This window comes from Rhinolophus sinicus, chromosome 3 (assembly GCF_057876585.1).
Source record: "Rhinolophus sinicus isolate RSI-liver-muscle chromosome 3, RSI-T2T, whole genome shotgun sequence".
Classification (NCBI taxonomy): Eukaryota; Metazoa; Chordata; class Mammalia; order Chiroptera; family Rhinolophidae; genus Rhinolophus; species Rhinolophus sinicus.
In genome coordinates this window covers 155,067,041-155,087,451 of record NC_142503.1, presented here as the reverse complement: position 1 = coordinate 155,087,451, position 20,411 = coordinate 155,067,041, and the positions used below count along the sequence as shown (strand labels likewise).

At 48.0% G+C, this 20,411-nt stretch overlaps 1 protein-coding gene across 3 annotated transcripts in view; it reads left to right on the top strand.

The window, feature by feature from the left end:
- Positions 1-20,411, top strand: part of CA12 (carbonic anhydrase 12) — a 50,589-nt gene that overhangs the window by 25,833 nt on the left and 4,345 nt on the right. For 2 of the 3 annotated variants that reach the window (XM_019755374.3, XM_019755373.3), the window contains exons 3-8: positions 4,812-4,991; positions 5,832-5,974; positions 8,599-8,694; positions 9,561-9,624; positions 9,854-10,011; positions 11,309-11,435. In XM_019755374.3, the coding sequence (XP_019610933.2) occupies positions 4,812-4,991; positions 5,832-5,974; positions 8,599-8,694; positions 9,561-9,624; positions 9,854-10,011; positions 11,309-11,435 (768 nt within the window). Of the gene's footprint in view, positions 1-4,811; positions 4,992-5,831; positions 5,975-8,598; positions 8,695-9,560; positions 9,625-9,853; positions 10,012-11,308; positions 11,436-13,235; position 20,411 lie in introns of those variants that run through there. The other variant, XM_074327608.2, reaches the window with a different exon arrangement.

Sequence of the window (20,411 nt, the reverse complement as noted above, 5' to 3'; positions counted from 1 at the left end):
TGTACCGGGTGTATAAGAAATTACTCAACCTATAAAATTTTTACTACCTGAAACTAATATAATATTGTACGTCAACGGTAATAAAAAATAAATTAAAATTTTTTTTACTTACCCTTATATCATGTCTGCAAAAATGGTCACAAAATAATAAAATTATCCTTCATTTACGCACAAATTATTTGCCCAAGACAGTAATGAGCGTGTGTGTGTGTGTGTGTGTGTGTGTGTGTGTATTAAGTACCCCATGTTGAAGAAAGATGAAAGAGGGACTTATAGATAAGTAGAAACTTAAGAGACATATTAATCAGTCACAATACGTGGACTTTATTTGGACTCTGACTCAAACTGTTAAATAAATTTGTGAGACCACTGGGCAAGTGTGAACACTCACTGATATTTGATGACATTAAGAAATTATTAGCAGTTTGCAGATGTTAAAAGGATATTGTGGTTTTTTTTTTTTTTAAGGGTTCTTTTCTTTAGTTATACATAAGCATCCACAGAGTTTTTTCAGAGTAATCCAACAGAGGGAGAAATGGATGGGGGGATTGATGAAAGTAAACTAATCATGAATAGGCAGGTACTGGGGGTCATACTGTTTATTTCTGTATCTGCTTTGGAATTTTCTTTAATTAAGTTTTAAAATAAGACACAGGTGTATTAAGGAAAATAACCAAATATAAGTTCATTTGAAATTTTCCCTGAAAAAATTCTGGTCCTTGGGTGATGCAAATCTTGCACCCTGAGCCTCCTGATTCCCAATCAGAAATCACTAGAGGCATTTTGAGCTGTGCCATATTAATCTCTTGTTACATTTCAAAACAGAAATCCGGTCCACTTCTGTTTTGCCTAAAGCAGAAAAAGTCATGAACTGGAAAGACATAATGCCTCGATTTTTATGTGGAAAAACAAACTGGGAGATACACATGATCTCCTTTATCACGATCACGGGAGGAATCCAACCCACTGAGGAAGCAAAGTCAAAACTCAAGAGACAAGTCACATTTTTACGGTAGCTGGACATAAATGCTTCTCTTGGAAGCCAGGCCAGTCCTAAGGGAGGTCTTCTGGCAGCAGAGCACGTGGCATGAGTGTGAGCACAAAGCTGAGACTGAGTTGAAAAATTACCGCCTGAGCTGTAGCTGCCAGCGAAGACGCCAGTGTCTCTGTGGTGGCGAGTCACACCTTGTCCAGGCGGAGTCTGGGGGCAGAAAGGAGTCTGCTGCCGACACCCTGATACTGGTTGTCCTGGTACCCACCCATGTGGCACCTCTCTCACTCATTTACAAGCCTCAAAGATGGAGGCTGCTTTGATAATGTCCCCAGCCGTGCAAGAAGGGGACAGCAGCTATGATATGCTGGTGGAGGGTCCTATGAACTGCCACGAAGCCTCATACTTGGCAGGCCATCTCCCAGGCTATAGGTCAGCAACCAGATTTCTTTTTCAATGAGTGGTCCCGAACAGGACAAATCCTCATGCAGGTAAACCAGAGAGCTAGGAGGGTAAATTTTGAACTTGAGTAAGTGACACCATTTTCCTTTTCTTTTTTTGAGGGGAAAAAATTGTATTGGGGAATGGAAGGCTAGGAGAATACAGGTGCGTGCTTCCCTGGTGAGGAACAAGCACAAAATTAGCAGGAGCATCCAGCTCAGTAAACATGAGAGGGCCTGCTTTTGTGCCAGGCATTTTGGGTAAGGCAGGGATGGATGAGACATGGTCCTTGCCTTCAAGGAGAGCACAGGAAAGGGAGGAGAAAGGTGCACAAGATCTCTTGAGTAAATATTGAAACAGAAGGGCATGTAAGTCCTGTGACCCAGGCAAGGTAACTGTTAACAAGCCGAAGTCTAACTTTGGGCAAGTCAGTTAATCTCAAAATATTCATCTATAAAATGGTTAATTCTTGCCTTGCTGATCCTGTAGAGTCGTAGAGTTGTAAGGACCAAGACTACTAAAATAACATAAAGGAAGGAAGGGAGGGAGGGAGGCAGGGAGGGAGGGAGGGGAGGAAGGAAAGAAGGAAGGAGGGAGGGAGGGAGGGAAGAAGAGAGGGAGGGAAGGGAGGAAGGAAGGAGTAAGCGTCAGCAGCTGCAGGAGGAGGAATCCAAAAGGCTTTTCAGACCCTCTGCCCTGAGAGCCTGACTGACGCTCAAGGACGAGCGCCCCCTGTGGCCGGCAGCCAAGACCCATGGCAGGTTCCTGAAGCAGACCCTGCCCACTCTCCAGCCAGCCCCGGGAACAGAGGTGCCCTGTGCCCTCGTTTCCACAGCTGGTTCCCACTGGGCACCTTGTCACATGCCCAGGAGCTGCCTTGGCATGAGCAACCCTCTCCAACTCGTTCAAACTCGCCTGCTTCAGAGTGTGAAGGCGCTTAATCCTAGTAATCTCAATAAATCTCAGGGTTTGCGAGCCAGCAGGAAGTTCCGGAACAGCGTGTCCAATCCTCGCATTTGTACGAAGGGCAAAGGAGACTTAGGCAGGGAATGTGACCTGATGGAGGTCACTCACTGAGGTGGTGGGACAGCAGGTGCTGGAATCTTGTTCCCTGGACTCTCCTGGTCCAACAGAGCTGCTTCAGTTTCCCAGGACGAGTTTGCCACCACTGACTGCTTTTATAACCTTGGTCTTTCTGGTCCCTAAATACAGAATGTAGCCTAACATCCAAGAAAGAATACTTAGGGCAAAATAAAAGAGAACAATTCCTCCTGATAACCCTTTCCCAAGCTCTCTGCTCCTTGGGGTCTTTCATTCTTTGGGAAAATGTTTCCTGAATGCATTATTCATGTGACACTAAATCACAACATGAGTTCACAGAGATGACAATGAGATGTCCTGGTCCCCAAGGAGTTCTTGGTTTAGTTATTACTAAAATGCCATCTTCATGAAACCTTTTGGAACCCTTGCTCTGGGAAAAGAAAGTCCTTCTTCTAAACCAGTTCCCTTTAGTCATGCATTCAAGGAGAAATCTCATTGCTATGCCTCCTGACTGCCTGTGTTTCCATCCATGCCTGTCTGGCAGCTTCTGCCACCTTGACTGTGAGCTCAGGTGGTATTGTGAGCAGAGAAAAGACTGGCAGCCTTGCTCTGGAAGGCTTACCATCGGTGCATGTCCTCTTCCTGACCCTTAGCATTTGCATGATACCTCCGGGTTGCTTCATCTCTGTTCCCTGCTGTCTCTAAAGAATTTGGTTTTGCCCTCAGCTGAATAACTGTCTTCCTGCAGTTTGCCCCTGGGGTGACTGCTTTGTGTTCTCCAGCCACTTTCTCCCCTAGTCATCTTGGTGTAGTTGAGTTGCCTTGAGTCTAGGGCTTTGAGGCCTTGGAAATAAAAACAATGTAGTTCAGTGGAAACTCTGACATATGCAAGTAAGAAAACTGATATCCAGTGAAGGTTGGACTACAGATTCTGAATTTCCTTCAAGCTCTATTTCTGAAAAAGTATTTCCAAAGGTTGACAGCCTGAAAACAACTAGTAGGGTGCTACTGTGTGTGTCCAGACCTAGGACCAACTCCTAGCACCATTTTCAATGAATGTGGGCACCAAGTTTTGCTCCTGAGTCTCCCTATTCACAGATGAGGGCCCCTTTTTAGGGAACAAGATGTAGGAAATAGTGGGCCAGTAAGCACACTTACACACTTGTGAAATGGTGCTATTGTCTGTGGAAGGGTTCCCAGAACTGGTGTGCCTTTCACCTCTGCTCTAGTTAAGACCCTTCCTTATACTAAATTACTAAAGGATGGACCCCAGATGGCAATGCTTGGTTCCCAACTCTGAGAGAGCCCACAGGGCACCACGATTCTACTCTAACGAGCCATGACATGCCAATTATTTGCTTTTCTGGAGAAACCTCAGCTTGAAAATCCGTTTAATTACCATGGGAGATAATCTTTTAAATATAGCTTTACATTCTTGAACGACTTTTCCCTGTTGGAGTAAGAAAGTTTATCTGAACATGGGATTGGATTGTTTATTTTCATTTCCAGAGGAAGGACTATTACCTGGTAGTTAGCAAGAAGCCTGAGCCCTGGAGGATTTATTTTTTAAGTCTGTTCCTTCTCACTGATAGTTTGCCAATTATATTGTAATAATTCGCTTGTAGTATTACCATACTTTCCCCCCAGCATAAACCTTTCATTTAGCTCTGTGACTCCAGGCCCATCCTTGATATTTCTCAAGCATCCCTTTCAAGTTGGGTTCTACACTTACCTTAGACGTGGGTATCAAGAGCCAATGTCCTCAAGGACTTCCTCTCAAGAAGATCATACCTGTAAATCCATTCGCCTCAAAGACCTACCTTGAGTTACAGTCAGTCAGACACTAATTTTTGCAACCTGGAACATCCCAGTGGATTTATTAAATTCTTCCCCTCTAGAAAACAAGTTTGGCCAGAGGGGTCCTAGGGTTGTGTTCACCTCGACAGCCCAAAGACCCACAGCAATCCCTGTTTATAATAGGTGTTCAATAAACAGTTGCTCAATTGCTGCAAGTCAGCAGGTCTTCAGGTGGAGAGGATGTGTCTTGTGTCAAAATACGAACAATGTACAAAATGAAGCAGAACTTGGTAGGCGCTCGTCCCTGGCATGGGGCTGCTCTCGTCCTCTCTTCCCCACATCACTTTAAGAGCAAGTGGTCTTGAGGCATTGGCTGGGCCTGATTCTACAGGCTGAGATCACTGGGCCTTGAAGAATATACCCCTGCAGATTAAGAAAAGGAAAGGAAAAGAGTGATTGCATTGAACACGGAATTAGAAGGTGAGAGAAAAACAATTTGTGGAAAACTGATTAAATCTTGGGCTTGAATCTCTCTTTCCAGGTCCTGACAGGGAGAAGAGCTGGTCTAAGAACTACCCATCATGTGGGGGCCTGCTGCAGTCCCCCATAGACCTGCACAGTGACATCCTCCAGTATGATGCCAGCCTTGTGCCCCTGGAGTTCCAAGGATACAATGTGCCTGCCAACGAGCAATTTATCCTGACCAACAATGGCCATTCAGGTGAGGGAGACACCTCACAGATGTGCGGGGGCGATATCTGAGCTTCAATCTGCCAGGGAGGGGGCTTCAGTGAGGGAGGAGCAGAGGGGAGCCCTTGGGGGAGGCCCAAACCACTTTCTCTAGGGAGTGCTGGAGGCCCTGGGCTCGGGCTGTGCTGCCAGGGCAGCACCTCTCAGAAGCATATCGCTTGGGATGGGAGAGGGGGCAGGCCTGAGCCCCTTAGCCCGTTGGCTGTGCTGCAGGAGTGGATTCTTAGGCATCACAAACGCAAGCAGCCACACAGTTCATGTGGGTGCACAGCCAAGCTTTGGAGTCAAACCAACCTGGATTTGAACCCCAGCTTGACTACTTAGGAGTCATGAGACTCTGTGTGAGAATTTTAACCTCCTCGAGCTTTCACCTGGAAAATGGGCATATTGGTGGGTACTGTGAAGACTAGAGATTATGTATGTTGGGCTCTGGCATAGAGTGGATGCTTTATAAATAGCAGTCATTATTGTTGTTGTTATAGAATCTACAGCTTGGCAGGTACTGCATTAAAGGTTCTATCTTCATAGCCAGGTGTGTAATACATGGATATATAAATAAACATCCATCCCTTCGTCTAGTATTAGTGTTCCTGCCATCATTTCTGAAAGGGAATCACGAAGGGGATGGTACCGCTGGAATTGCTTCAGTGAAATAGGTATATTCCCAGGGAAAGAAGCCAGGTCTGCGGGCCCACAGGCTGTATTCCTGGTCTCCACCTTGCTGCATCCACCTGCCCCCCACGCCCCCCCCCCCCCAGTCTGAGCCCTGGGCAGGTATTGGCTCTGAAAACTACTGCTCCACTCCCCACAGTGAAGCTGAAGCTGCCCCCAGGCATGCACATCCAGGGCTTCCGGTTCCGCTACAGTGCCACGCAGCTACACCTGCACTGGGGGAACCAGAATGAGCCCCACGGCTCCGAGCACACTGTCGGTGGGAAGCACTTTGCTGCGGAGGTGAGTGGGGTGGCCAGGCTGGCGGACACTGTCTGGCGGTGGGTGGCCTGGCATCCTTCCACTTGGCTGGTATGCAGACAAGATCAGAGCACGGGGGAGGTGGGGGTGGGGGCTGCCTTTGACCTCCACACCCATGCCTGGCCCTCTCAGGAGCACAGGAAGGTACAGCCACTCTGGCCACCCTGCAGCTCCTCTGTGGTGCCCTGGTCCTGTCCCTCTCCTGCACATGCTGAGGTTGTCCTACGTCTTTTACTGAGTAATGCTGTTCAGAAGGAAGAGTGCTCCCAGGGAGCACAGTGGGACACATGGTCCTTTTCTAGACCTCACCCTTCTCTTTGCACAGACTAAGATCCCACCAGCTTGTCTGGCTGATGCATCCCCCTGCTGAATCATACTGGGCTAATCGCTCCCCGTCTTTTTTCCCATGCCATGCTGTTCGCATAGGTCTTTCCCAACCCATCTTTCCTTTCCCTGGACATGGATTATCCCTAGGACTTGGAGACCCAGGGCCAGAGCTAGTCGGCCACAAATCAAGGGATGACTGGCATCGTAATGTACTGGGCATCATGGCACCAGAGACTCACTGAGGATAGCTTGGGACATCAGCGTAGCATTGTGTGATGTCACCCCGAGGCACAGACCCAAAATGCCAAAGGAAAACAGGAAGAGACTCAGAGCTTTGGACCTGCACTACAAGTGTGCAATGGGGAGGGGCGTGGAGTTGCTCCATTTCAGAGCTCCTGTGGACTTCAACTTGGGGATGTGGTTCTGGATGTTTACAGGGCAATACAAGGAGATAAATGCTACTGATCAGCCAGTGGAACCCACAGTAAATAATGACATGACCACTGTCCTCTGTTCTTAATGGCTGAACTGCTTAATGTCTCAGGCTAATTATAGGTTGAGTTACAAGGGTGGAGGGACTATAATTCTGCTCCAAAATGAGGGCACTACTGGAGGTGCACATATTTCAGACCAGGCCCCTCTCTACATTTCCAGGACTGCGATTTCTTCCAGGCTACTTGCAACGTGGAGGCTTCTACTTTCCCATGGGGAATAAAGAAGGAGTTAGGTGTAGGCTGAGAGGGTTTGGACATTTTAAAATATTTCTAGTTATCATATTTTCTGCTATTGAGTCACATCTTCAGACTGAGAGTCTGATGACGATGGACCGTAAATGGCAATGATAGAGAAAAATGCATCAAGTTAACCCTAGAGTGGCAGATCCTTAGAGTGGATGGTCTTCTTCTGCATTGAGTCTATATAAGAAGATTCTCTTAATCCCCTCAGCAGGAAATTCCCTTCTGTTTGTATTAGTCTTCACCTCCTCTTGATTTAAGCTGAACCTAGTGAGGAAAGTGCTAAGACAGACCGCAAGTTCAAAGGTCAGCTGTAAAAAGAAATAAGGATGAAGGACCTCTGGGGTTTTACCCACATAGAATTCTGCTCCATTTGTCCAAGCGATGCCAGGCCAAGATGTGTGTGAGTGTGGGGGGGGGGCAGGCAGGGGGTGGGGGCAACGCTGGAGGCTACACCCTTCAGGGGGAACGACGGTGACGTAGGAGCCCCAAAGACATCCTTAATAGAGGACCACTTAAAAGAAGCAATACTTTGATATAATTTTTAAAAATTCGAAAGGGCCACTTGAAAATTGGGGAACAATGAGCTGTAGTCAATAAAATATTCTTGAATTCTCTTTATCACCACAGAAGATGGGAAAAGAGATGAATAAAGAGAGATAAAAATATCAGTGTGTCCTAGCCCCAAGAGGCAAATAATCAACAAAAATGCATGTGTCAAATCTATAACTCTATCTACTAATGTAGTTTTTTGGAGAACAAGTGACACCACCTTTAAGATTAAAAATCAGGTTAAACATTGTCAGAATTTGTCATAATAATGTCTTCCTGCTTGCCAAGACTTTTTAAACCTACGGTTTCTCAAACACTCCTCTCTCCCTCACTTCAACAATGACAAATAATTTCTGCTTTGAACAAATGAGGTTAGAATTTTATTTTGTAAAGGTAAAAGTCTACATTCATGGGGTAACATTCCTGCTTCATGGCCTTTCAAATATGGCTGATAAAACCTTTATAAAAGCCATGCTATGATTTTTCTCCACCTGAGGGATAAATATGTCCTGCTCTGGATACAAATACGATTAAGTTACAGTTGGAGGCTTGCTGTCCCCGCCCCCACTGCTTCCAGGTCAAGGGCAGAGCACCCAGGCTGAGGCTAGGCTAGCTACACGAGACCATTTTGCCCCAGGATCCAGGACAAGTAAGAAAAATCAGAAGGAAGAAGTATTCCAAAGTACCCAGGCTTTGTCATGATGGCTACTATAAAAACCCATTCATTCATTCATTCATTCATTCATTCAATATCTATTATGCACCTGGTACTTTCCAGGCACCATATCAGACACTGGGATACAATGAGTGAATAAGATGGACAGTCTACCCTGGCGAAGTCTGCAGTCCAGAGGACTGAAGGAAAAGGGCAACTGGGGAGACCTAATATACCTGGGAGGGGTCTGTCCTCCCCGTTGGATTCCACTCTTCTGCAAAAGCAAAAGGTTCCCATGAGTTGCCCATCCCTTATGAGTGGCTTCTCGCCCACTGCAGCTGCATATTGTCCATTATAACTCGGACCTGTACCCCAATGCCAGCACTGCCAGTAACAAGTCAGAAGGCCTCGCTGTCCTGGCTGTTCTCATAGAGGTAAGAGATGTTAAGGGATTTTTGCATGAAATTTGAAGGTGGGATGATATCCGACTCGGCATTTGGTTCCATGCACAGCCATCTGTTGGATGTATGTAGCTCACTCCTGTTCTGGCTATGTCTTGCCTCTAGAGCAGGGGGTGTTCCCTGATAGGGTTCTTTCTCTCTTGGCCTGGAGATGGCACTTTCTGCATCTGGGCAGCAGAAATAGGCATGTCCTTTGTGACACTAGAAAAATGAGCCCTAGTCCCTGGTCCTATTGCATAACGCATGGAATCGCCCAGTTGGATAGGACCTGTGTGTCAGAGGGGAGGGGGAATCACTCAATGCTGCCCCATCAGATGCCTGAACCCCTGATACAACTCCTGGTACCCAAGTTCCATCCTTTATATGGACCCTGGAATGAGCTCCTCCCTTAATCCCAGGACATGGGAATGTCTCCTGATTCACTTACACTGTTTTTCCCTAGTGAGGAAATATGTACCTTGTTTCTCAACACGCTTACCTGCCTGACTTGTTTTGCATGAACTCAAGCTCCCTTCAGTTCTGGTTAGAAAACATGCTAGTTGTGGCCTTCAGGCTCACAGCCAAATAATCAGGAGCATAAGCTATATCCCTTGCCCTGGGATACTAAAGCCCCAGTGCCTTGAGCTGAAAATAGGACGTCCTGAGATGCAAGGGGGCAGGGCCATTACACCAACCCCCTCCCAGCCTAGTCTACAATTGTCCTAGTAAAGTGCATCCTATAAGAAGGGCTTGGCAGCGGCGACCACGTACCCCCAGCCCAGCCTTCCCATTAGCAACTGTCAACCCAGGCTCAGCCAATAGAATTCTGTCAGCATTCAACAGCCCTGTCTCTGTTGCAGACGGGCTCCTTCAATCCATCCTATGACAAGATCTTCAGTCACCTTCAAGATGTAAAGTACAAAGGTGAGTGGTCCTGGGATGCTAATTCAAACTTTGCTGGAGAAGGATGTAGTCAGCCCTATGTGACCTGGAGACAAACGAATGCAGGGGGCGGTGGCTGTCTGTGACCAGGCCCTTGCGTCCGAGGGCCCAGAAAGGGACTAGTTCATGTTTCTAGGCTGAGTCATATGTTCAGCTGCACATCTGCCATGGGGAGCAGGACCGACACCACCCCCCCAACATGTCTCTCCAGGCCAAGAAGTGTTCATTCCAGGTTTCAGCATTGAAGAGCTGCTTCCCGAGAGACCCGCTGAGTACTACCACTACAAAGGGTCCCTGACCACCCCTCCTTGCCACCCCTCTGTGCTCTGGACGGTTTTCAGGAACCCTGTGCAAATTTCCCAGGAGCAGGTAACTGGTGCCCCTCCAAGTCAGAGACCACGGGCTATCACCCATATCGTAATCAACGACTCGGTGTCCTTAGAATTTCACTGGCAGCTATTCAAAACCTCTCCAAATACCGCAGGTGCTTGGAAGTGCTGCAGAAATTACAGGTTGAGCTTCAGACGCGGAGCTATCAAACAGAGCTAGGACAATGAATCCATCTCCACAGTTCTTTAAAAAAAGAATTGCTAAACTATATTTCCTAATATATCCCTCAGTGGATGGTGTTCACCTCCCAGGCAGGAGAGAGCAGGGTTCCTTTACAGAGGCAGAATAAAGATAGGAGTCACTTAAATTGTTTAACCAACCAGGGAGCTGGGATTGACAGTGAGTAAGTGAGGGTCTCTGCCCTCAAGAAGCTCACAGTCTAACGCAAAACTGGGGATCAGAATCCTTAGCAACCATCTCTAACCCTCTCATTTTATAGGTGATGAAAGTGAGGGCTAGAAAAAAAGAATCTTGAAGGATCACCACTGATTAGTGACAGAGCTAAGATCCAAAGTCAGATCTGAGTTCCAGGTCACTGCCCGTCCCTCTATGTCACAGCCTCAGCTCATCAAGAAGAAAAAGGGCTTCCAGGAGCTGGGCGGCCAGGAGCAATGCTGCACACTGGCTCGTGGCCCACCCCAGCCTTTATCCTAATTGCTGCTCCTGCGTTTTTACTACGAGCTACTGACTGTGTAACCGAGATAAAGGACAGCTAGTAGGTGGACAGGAATAAAGCCGTGATACATCAAGAGATACAATGTGCAGGGAAAGCAGTAACATCCTAACCCGGAAAGTGCCTTGGAAACATAATCTATGTAGATGCACGAAAATTCCCTGGAAGTAGCAGTCAGATGACCTGTGAAACTCTTGCTTCCCTCTTTTTGTTCCTTCTGATGGCACCATCGGAATAAGCCCCCAAGCCCCTCTGATTTAGAGGTGGGTTCCAAATCAGGCTCAGGAGAGCAGTGCAGTCTCCAGGAGACGCTAAGGAGTCCCTCTAGCACCCCAGGTTCCCCTCCTTGCAGGGCAGATTTCAGGTGGTAACAGCACTAACCTTCCCCCAAGTGTCAGGATGTGGGAAAACAAACCAGCTCAGTCGGTGCCCAGTCACCCAGATGCCCGCAGGGTAGCAGAGCAGTTCTCCGGCTTTCCCACTGCTTTCTACTGTCTCTGCCTAGGCCCTGGAGGTGAGAGCTGGCAGTCTCTTCCCCACTGAAATCAGGCAAGGGACCTATCACTCTGTCTACAGGGTGTGTTTCTGTTCTTCTTTCTGAAGTTGCTGGCTTTGGAGACAGCTTTGTATTGCACACACAAAGATGACCCATCCCCCAGAAAAATGGTCAACAACTTCCGGCGGGTCCAGAAGTTTGATGAGAGGCTGGTGTACATCTCCTTCCGACAAGGTAAGGAGATGCAATCAGGGAGGCGGGTGCGGTTAGGGGGTGCGAACAAGTCCATTTTGTATGAAGTCCGGTGCCCCGCCCTCGGGCTTTGTCCCCGATGTCCTTAGATGGGTTAAGAGCACTCTGGCTGCCCAAGGAATCAGGGTACATGAGGAGCTACTGGGTGTGGGCTTACTGAGGTCTCCCTTCACTGCTCTTGACTTCCCTGAGCCTTTGCAGGGAAGCACGAGGCAGAACCTCCAGGTGCATGGACCAGAACCCTCATTAAGTCTGGGAGTCTCCCACAGATGGGGAAGAGAGGCAGTTCTGGGGGACCTGTCTGCTCTGGAGAACTACCCCTTCCCCTAAGACAAATGCCAGGACCCTTTTCATGAGATCACTCTGCTAACTTCTTATCTGAGGCTTTCTGGCATCAAGGCCCATCTTCAGTCTTGCCAGGTGACCACCAATGTCCAGGGACGCTCCTTTGTAAGGAGCCACATCTGTGGCCACAAGCTGCTCGTGGTCTCATGTAGCAGGCTCATCAGGCAAGAAGCCATCGGCATTCCCTGCCTTTTTGTCTCAGCTTCTTGAAACTTGCTTAAGCACAAGCACACAGGATCTATCCTGAATGAAACGCAACAGTTGGTTGTATCCCTAATGCTATGAAATCTCAGCTCTTCCTTTTAAATCCATACCCATAACTCCCCAGAAGGACATTTAACATGATTACCTGCTCAGGACCCACGTCCGTCCTGCAGGAGGCGAGGGCCGGGAAAAGGGTAAGGGACGCTCTTGGGCCCACACCCTTCTTCAAACCTCCAAGTTTCCTTTCTCACTGTAGATGCTTGAGCTGCTCCCAGTTTCGGAGTTTCAGGTGTCAGCAGCAGCTCTATCTCCTTATACATCACATAACTGCAATGGCCCAGGTGTTCGTATTTAGACGGCCCATTCACCCACTTGTCAGAGAATCAGCTCTCGTCTCACCCGGTGCATCTTTTTCTCGTTCCTTTCTTCTTGGGTGAGATTATTACTATCGCCTACTAAGCTTAGTTGAACATATGAAGATTCTATTCCAAAGCCCTGGACAGAAAGCTTTAGAAACATGCCCGTCTGAATTGATCCACATATACGATCAGAATGACATCCTTCTAGGTCAGTTACTTAATCAAGAGCTGCCCAGGAATTTATCTTTTGTGTTCTCTGCAGATACTACTAGTCAAGGTCATTTCCCTCTTTTTCTCCCTTTTCTGGTCTGAGAACTGAATCCGTGAACAGTGAACCTTCCTTAAAATTGAGAATGGATATGACGATGACTGTGAAATCTTCTTTCCTGGGAAATGCCTTAGATGTAAAGCATTATCCCTTTGTGATCTATTCTGGATATAACTTTCTTTTTTCTTGTTCCTCTAAGTGGAGTATATAGTAGTCAAAGGTTAAATGGAAATACTTTAACTCTTAAATAAAATAAAAAGCGTAAAAACTCTGCTTGGAGACAAGGGGCTTTTGCCCACACAGATCAGGTACAATTTTGCTTGAGATTCAAGGACAGTAATCAGTTCTGTTTTCTGGGCTAGTCTATACAAGTCACAGGGGACAGGGTGACAAATACGTCCCCTATAGCCAGGAGACCTGGATTCAATGCCTTGCTTTGCTTCCTCCTGGTGGTATGATGTGGGCAAATAATGTCCCTTCTCTGGCCTGGGTTTCCTTAGCCACTGAAGGACAGGTTGGACGAGGTGACCTGACGTCCTTTCGGTGCTAACATGTTGTGATTCTAAGTGGACACTAATACCTGCCCATCCTGACTTTACGTTGCAGGGACAGTGAGTGAGGGCAGTTACAGAGGATCAGAAGAAACCATGCAGGAACTTGAGTCTGACATCTCAGAGTAACCCCCACTTGTGATGATGGACTGGGCATTGGGAGTAATTAGCCATCTTCTTAGACCAGCTCAGGTCTAAGTGGGCGCTTGTAGAGTGGGCAGTGCAGCCCAGCATGCTTCAGTAGACCCTCCCAGCCTGGCTAAGGGTACTTGAGGGGCCCTAGGCAGAAGCCCCCAGACCACCTCCTGGCTTAGGACACCAAGATCTAAGGCCAAATGCAGCTTTGCCACTGCCCCTCCTGCACAGCTCACCCAGAGCTGCTGCTTTCAGGAGCCCAGGCTGGGCTCAGCTCTCTTCTTGGAGGGAGAATCCATGGCAGTCCAAGGCAAATCGGTTCATTTGGAGGCTGATTATAGAAACTTGGCCAGAATTCTGCCCTCCCTCTCACTTCCAAAAGATGCAGGCCCCAAACAGGGCTGCTACGGAAGAACAATGAGGAGGCAGCCCCAGAGGAGTGACGCCCAGACCTCACCCCCCAGGGGCGCTGCATTTATAAGGGCCTTCTCACACCAACCTGAAGCAGGCCTCAGACATGCTGTTTCCGGTTCATGGGGGGAGTCTGCTTGTCAGCATGAACCTTGAGCAATTTGGACTCAAATATTTGTACCCTCTGCCTCTGAGGCATGTTTGTAACTTGGGTCTGGTTTCCTCAGGGTTTTCTTTGGAAGTTATCAGGAACTATGGAGTTGGGAAATTCCGTCAGGAGAAAGATCATATTAAGGAAATCCTCTGGGAGAGAAAGTGCATGGTTTGAGGTGTAACCAAATTGAAACAATTGGGACTGAATTGTTTAATTTGAGCCTGGTTTGTCCTCAACTGTGCTTAGAAAAGGAGTAGAAGACCTGGTTTCTGTCCTCAAGAGGTATATAGTGTAACCAGGACTTAGCCCGAGGGCAGGGTTTCTCAGCCCTTGTACTAACTGACATTTGGCGGCTGGACACGGCTTGTTGTAGGGGGCTGTCCTGCGCACTGTAGCCCTGGCAGCCTCCCAGGCCTCTACCTGCCAATGCCAGTGTATCCCCCCATTTGTGACAGTCAAAAATGTCTCCAAACATGGCCAAACGTCTGCGGGGGTGGGGGGCAAAATTGCCTGATGGAGAACCACTGCCCCGGGGACTGTACGACCTTCCTAGACCCAGACTGATTTTTTCCACTCATATCACAGGATTCTAGAGTTTTATATTATATGACCTGGTCTTTATTCTATTACGGCCTGACATGTTCAGTTTGGTGATGGTCACCCCTGAGACAATACGGGTGGGGTTACTCAGTTAGAACAACCAAACCCAAGAGAAATTCTGGGCCCCACCTTCCTTTAGAGCGTCCGTACATATTCTTCTATAATTGCGTATGTCCAAGGCTAAGAGAAGGGGAGAGAGAACGATTTACCCTTAAGATTACAACTCCCATTATCAGGGTTCCAGACGCCTCTGAGGTAGCAACTTTCTTCGGAATCCGCTCATCATTTTTCTCCTCCTACCCTGTTGTACACGTTTTACTGTCATAAATTTTATGTTTCTTTTTGCCCTTGGTTAAAATGCCCATTCTTTATAGAGAGGTGAAAGTCATGCCAGATACTTTTTTTTCAGCTCTAAAAAGTGCCCCTTCCAAGGGGCACAAATGGAAAACCTGAGCTGAAGAGGGGAAACAAGACTCCTTGTCTTCAAGATTGGATCCCGGAGAGGGGAACACCTCCTGGGACCATTCCCCACCTCATAGGAAGTCAGATGTCTGGTGGGAGGAAGGAGACGACAGAGGCAGGCGTACAGTTCAGGGGCCCAGTTCTGGGTTCCTTCCAGTTGAACTCTTCCCAGCCAAAGATACCAACACCAGGTCCAGATGGTGGTTAATAAGGCAAGAGCCCATCAAAGCTAAATACTGATGCTATCTAGCCCTGTTTCAACATGTCAAGGGAACTTGAGGGACAAGAGGTCGCCAAAAAGTTTCTATAATCATGTGTTTAGTGGGCTTGCTCTGAGCAATGCATGTCCCCTACCATAGAGCCCAGAGCCAGCTGAGGCACTTACACAACAGCGCTGGACAGTAGAGGGGTAGGGCTCTCACCCACCATTAGAATCTGCTTGAGCCTGAGGGAACTGGGTAAATGTATAAAACCTTTAAAAAAGAGATAGAAAGAAGTCTTACAAAGCTAAGATGGCTAATTATCTAATTTTTTGAGACTCGAATGTATGCTTTGTGGTTATTGACCTTGTGTTTCTAAAAGTTCCTATTTATAAATAAAACCTATTAGATGCAAAGGTGATCAATTCTTCCAAAGTATCCAAATGGAAGTCCAGAGGAGTTCCTATTTTCCAGTTCCCCCTGGACACAGGGCACTGCATCATCAGGAATAATCATCCAACATGCTAAGCAGTGAAGTCCTTCATCTAATGGAACTCAGCATACCACGTGCTTCCTGAGTACACCTCAGGTGAAGCATGGGGGGACCAGAAAGCCCCCCCCCCACCATGGACATTACGCTGCTCCTAACACTGAGCCTCTGGCACACGGCACATCCTGCTCAGGAAAGACAGCGGGAAAAGGGGTCGGGCACAAGGCTGGGACCACCCTTTGTGAGTTGGCCCCCACTGACCTTCCCAGCACTGTCACACCCTGGCACCATCTGCACCCTGGAGGGCCTCCCTTAGCATGGCAGGTGCTTTCTTCACATGTGGACACTATTTGCTTTGCCCACACTATTCCCTTTGTCTAGGATGCCCTCACCTCTTCCATCTGGAGAATTCTTTCAAGACCCGATTCTACATGCCCTCCCCATCCCCCTGAAAGTGACTTAGGTCTCCTTCAGTGCGGCCAGAACAACACGCTCGTCTCTTTATGGTTCTTAGCGCACCACAGGGGGACGATTTATTACAATACAGAAAAGGAAAGAGAGAAAACATGTCCATATTATCCACACACTACCAGCCCCCAAAGGACTGCACTGGTGAACATTTTACTCACTTTTTGTGCCTGGCATCATGTCTGGTGCTCACGACAAGTCTGAAAGAATGTAACCGACCCATCTCCCTTCCCCTCCTCTCCCGAGTGTCTTTTTTGCAGAAGGATTAGAACATAACCCTGACCGACGGTCAAATTTAGTTTGATTAAGTCTTATTTTGCTTTGTTATCAAATTGCCAACAGCATGAAAATCAATCCATTTGTTTAAGGAAAATTACAGATCAACGTAGTGGCCAAGTTTTGAAGATGTGGGAGGGAGTTGCCTAGAGGTGCTCTCAGGCTTTCCATTGCTCTGATTGGGATCAGAGGCCCCCGTCTCACCCCCCCCATCAGCCCTTCAGCACAGGCAGCCCAGCGACCAAAGGGAGCTGAGAGTAACTGGCACTCAGTGCAGGCATCGCAACCCACGCCTACTGCCCCAAGACTCAGGCCTCTCAGAGCAAGGTAGCTCTTCTGGGCCGCATTCCTGCAATCTGGAAGGCAAAGGCTTCAGTCCCTATCATGGCTAGAGAAAACCAGTTCCCTCATGTAATCCGCTGCTATCTTTTTGGCAGATGTATTTGTGGAAAGTATTTCTTTATTGGGTTATTTCTGTATAGTGTTAATAAGGAAAACGCCTCAGTTAAATACGTCCTGCAAAGATAGTTAATGTTCTGTAGTCATTGAGGACATCGTCCTTGCTTTTCTTACCAAAGCATCATCCAAAGAGAGGACTAGCATTTCAGTTACTTGAGCCTAGGACTTGCAGTAAGTATAATAATAAGAGTCTTTACTATTCAAAACTGGATAAACCAAAACTTTCCTTGTCTCTTTTACAAGACCAGAGCCTGCTAAAGACATGTATATATATATATATATACATAAATCACTATGTCACCTACTAAGACAGTCCATACTTTAAAATAATATCTTGAAAGGAAAAGGATTATATTCCTTATTATTTGAAATTCTGTTTAAATAAACAGAATTGCAAGTAGACTCAGAAAATGCTAGACTTGTTCCAGGAACTGCAAGCTGTGTCAATGAGCTGCTTGTTCTTCCCGCTGGACTTTTCTGTGTTTGCACTTGAGGCTTCAGAAGACCTCAAAATCAGTTAACCAGCATCCCTCGGTCCAGCAAGACGCCAGTGGAAGACATGGCTCCTGAGCCAGCCAGACCAGGTAGTGATGCCCTTGTGGCAAGCAGCTTGCCCATCTTCGCCGGGGGTCTGTACCTTCCTGGGAGATGCATGTGTCAGTCAATTTCTTCTGTATCTGTGTGTTTTCTTCTGTGTGTCATATTGCCCCATCTCTGCTCGCCCTGACACATATGGGAGCACTTTATGAATGGATGGCTCCCCCACATCTGTACAGCATGCACCCACTTACCAGCGAGCTCAGGAGCCCCTTCATTGCATTCTTACCCAGTGACTGTCATGGGCCATCTCTGTCAACCAGCCTGTCTCCATTGCTCCTATCTGTCCCAGTGTTCTTCAGTGGGAACTGCCTACCTTATTCGCCATTCAGAAACAAACAATTTCTTTGCTTAATCTGGTTCTGCCCTTCCCTGTACCATCTTTGACGTCTGTTCTTTACAACATCCCAGAGGTTCTGCTGTGATGCAGGCTTTGGCTTCCTTCTCTGAGCTCTAGTTCTCCAGTTGCCCCAACAGCTCTCCCTGTACCCCCAAATTCTCCCTGACCTCCCCTCTCCCTTGAGTTAGTTACGCTTTGGCATCTAGTTTCCATGGAAACCAAGCCCTGTGGGTTTCGTCCAGCTCTGTAGAGAAGCCCTGCTTCCTTGATGGTTGGTGCCATATCAACTGGCAGGGGATCGCATGCCAACATCTTCCTGCCCTGCGCTTCCTGCGGAATGGAATTCTTAGCAGGTGACACTCTTGGCGCCATTTCTCTTCCATAGTAGCTTACACTCTTTGCTTGCTCAGTCAAGCTGCTTTGTTTTGCTGCATCAAAGTCTTGGCTGGAAGCATCTGTCCCACTCTCTGGGGCTTTCCTTGTTTTTGCGGCTGCTTGGTTTCCTTTCATTGTTTCCACGGAGAGGCAACTTGGGCCCTGACAAGTGGTCATCCAGGAGCAAGGAACCTAGGCTAGAGCCCTGGATTAAAGTAGGCTGTTGTTTATGTGGCCTGATACAGCCAAGGACACTGCTCAGTGAACCAGGAAAGCCAGACTCTCCCTCCAGATAAGCCACCAAGCTGGGCCACGTGCTCTTGAGAAAAATCCCATGCCTGGAGGCCTTGCTTCCTCAAGACTTTGCTCAGCTCCCTAAGACCATGGCACAGGGGCACGTCCTCCATCCCCAGAGTGGTGCTGCTCAGCTGTCTGGGGGCCTTGTGGTTCTCAGGATGTTTGAGGTGCCTGTGAAAGCAATGACTTGACAAATTGTCCAGTTTGGACAGCTTAGCCAAGTGGTGAGGCTTACCAGTAACAGTCTTATGTGGTGAAAGCTAGTTTGGTACCACAAACATCTGGAGTTTTAGGAACAAAGGACAAAAGTGTATTTCATCAAAAACCTTGGAAAGGAAACCATGACTAGTTGGGATTTTGTTTTTAAGATCCTGGAGGCCTTGGTCACCTCTAGGTACCTTGCAAAGAAAAAACCCCAAAGTACCAAATTCCAATGTGCAGCGGCCACAGCCGTGCAGGGAACAGAACACATGGTATATAAACACTTGTTCTCCCCAGGGGGACTCATGTCCTGAGCCTCTCCCCAAGCCATCGGCAAATCCTTGTGTTCAGGTGACACGAGGAGGCCTGGGGCAGGGAGTTAGGCCAGGAGAGATGCTCTTGTTGCCACTTGGGAGGCCATGGGCTGGTGGTGGTGGCCGACAAGACCCGAGATCAGGCCACCCTGTCCTGTGTGGACAGCTCCTCTCCATACCTGCTTTGTTTATCCTTATGATGGCCCAGGGCCACCTGGGGAAGCCAAACCAGAGACTTCTAGGGGCCAGCATTGGACAGAGAGGCTACAGGCTCACCATGAGATTGTAGAAGAGGACAGAAGGGAAAGGACATAGGGCTGAAAGCTCCAAGGGAATCAGCCAGATTCTGGCCACTTGACAGGAGAAGGGGGCGAGCAAAACCTCATCCTACAGTCTCAGGTTTGGTTCCCTGGGTGTCAAGTGACCCGAGGGTGAGTCCCTGGCCCTCTGCTGGCATCTCACACTTGGTCAGAACTCACCCACGGTCTCAGTCACCACAGTGGGCTCTGTGGGCACAGGCTGTCCTGAGTGTTGGGCTGGGTAGCCACAGTCTGTACAACTCTGACTTCCCATGGGAACTACGATAGCATCCCCTCCCCTACTCACACACACACACCTGTTAGAAGTTTCTACTGAGGCCAGAAAACCACCAGACAAGAGAGTATATGTAAATAGAGATTTCTTTAGACGAAGACCTGATTGAGAGAATGGGGACTAGTTCTAAGAACCTGGAAGAAGCTGGCTGAGTGAGTCACCCAGGGGACTGCATGACTGGCTCCGCTGTCTTCCTCAGGAAGATGGAGTCATCATGACCCTCCCCCAGGGAGGTCCCTAAGAGGCTGACTCTGGGATTTCTCCTTAGATGGCTGGGCCCTATTTCAGCCCCACTGAGGACTCCTAACTCACCACATTTATCTCCAATATTAATATAGCAGAGAAGGGAGACTAGTACGGTGGAGGGCTTCCTCCAGTTTATCCAGTGGGGCCAAAGCAAAAACAGAACCAAACCATGATAACGAGACTGGATGAGGATGGGGCAGAAGTCTGGGGACAGGTTCCAGCTATGCGCTGGCAGCCCCAGCCAGCTAGAACATGGCAGGTTCCTTGCTGAGGAAGAGGGGTGGGGACCAGAGAAGCAGGTAACAGCCTGTCCGAGTAACTCTGACTATCCTTCCTCACTACCCACTTCGGCCACTTTGTATTGAAAGCTGAAGTCTTGCTCTAGCAAAAAGACTGCTGTGATTAAGGTGCATCGGAGGGAGGCGTCCCTGTGTGGGGTCCCCTAGGTGGGCAATTCCCTCTATCATATCAGGCACCTGGGTCAAAAGTGAACACCCCTAGAAAGTCTGTATAAGCCTAGCACCTCCAAGCAAACAAAGGACAGAGCTTCCACACACTGGTCAAATCCACCATGGTTTGACTTGGTTAATTTCCAATCTTTTCCTCCCTCTT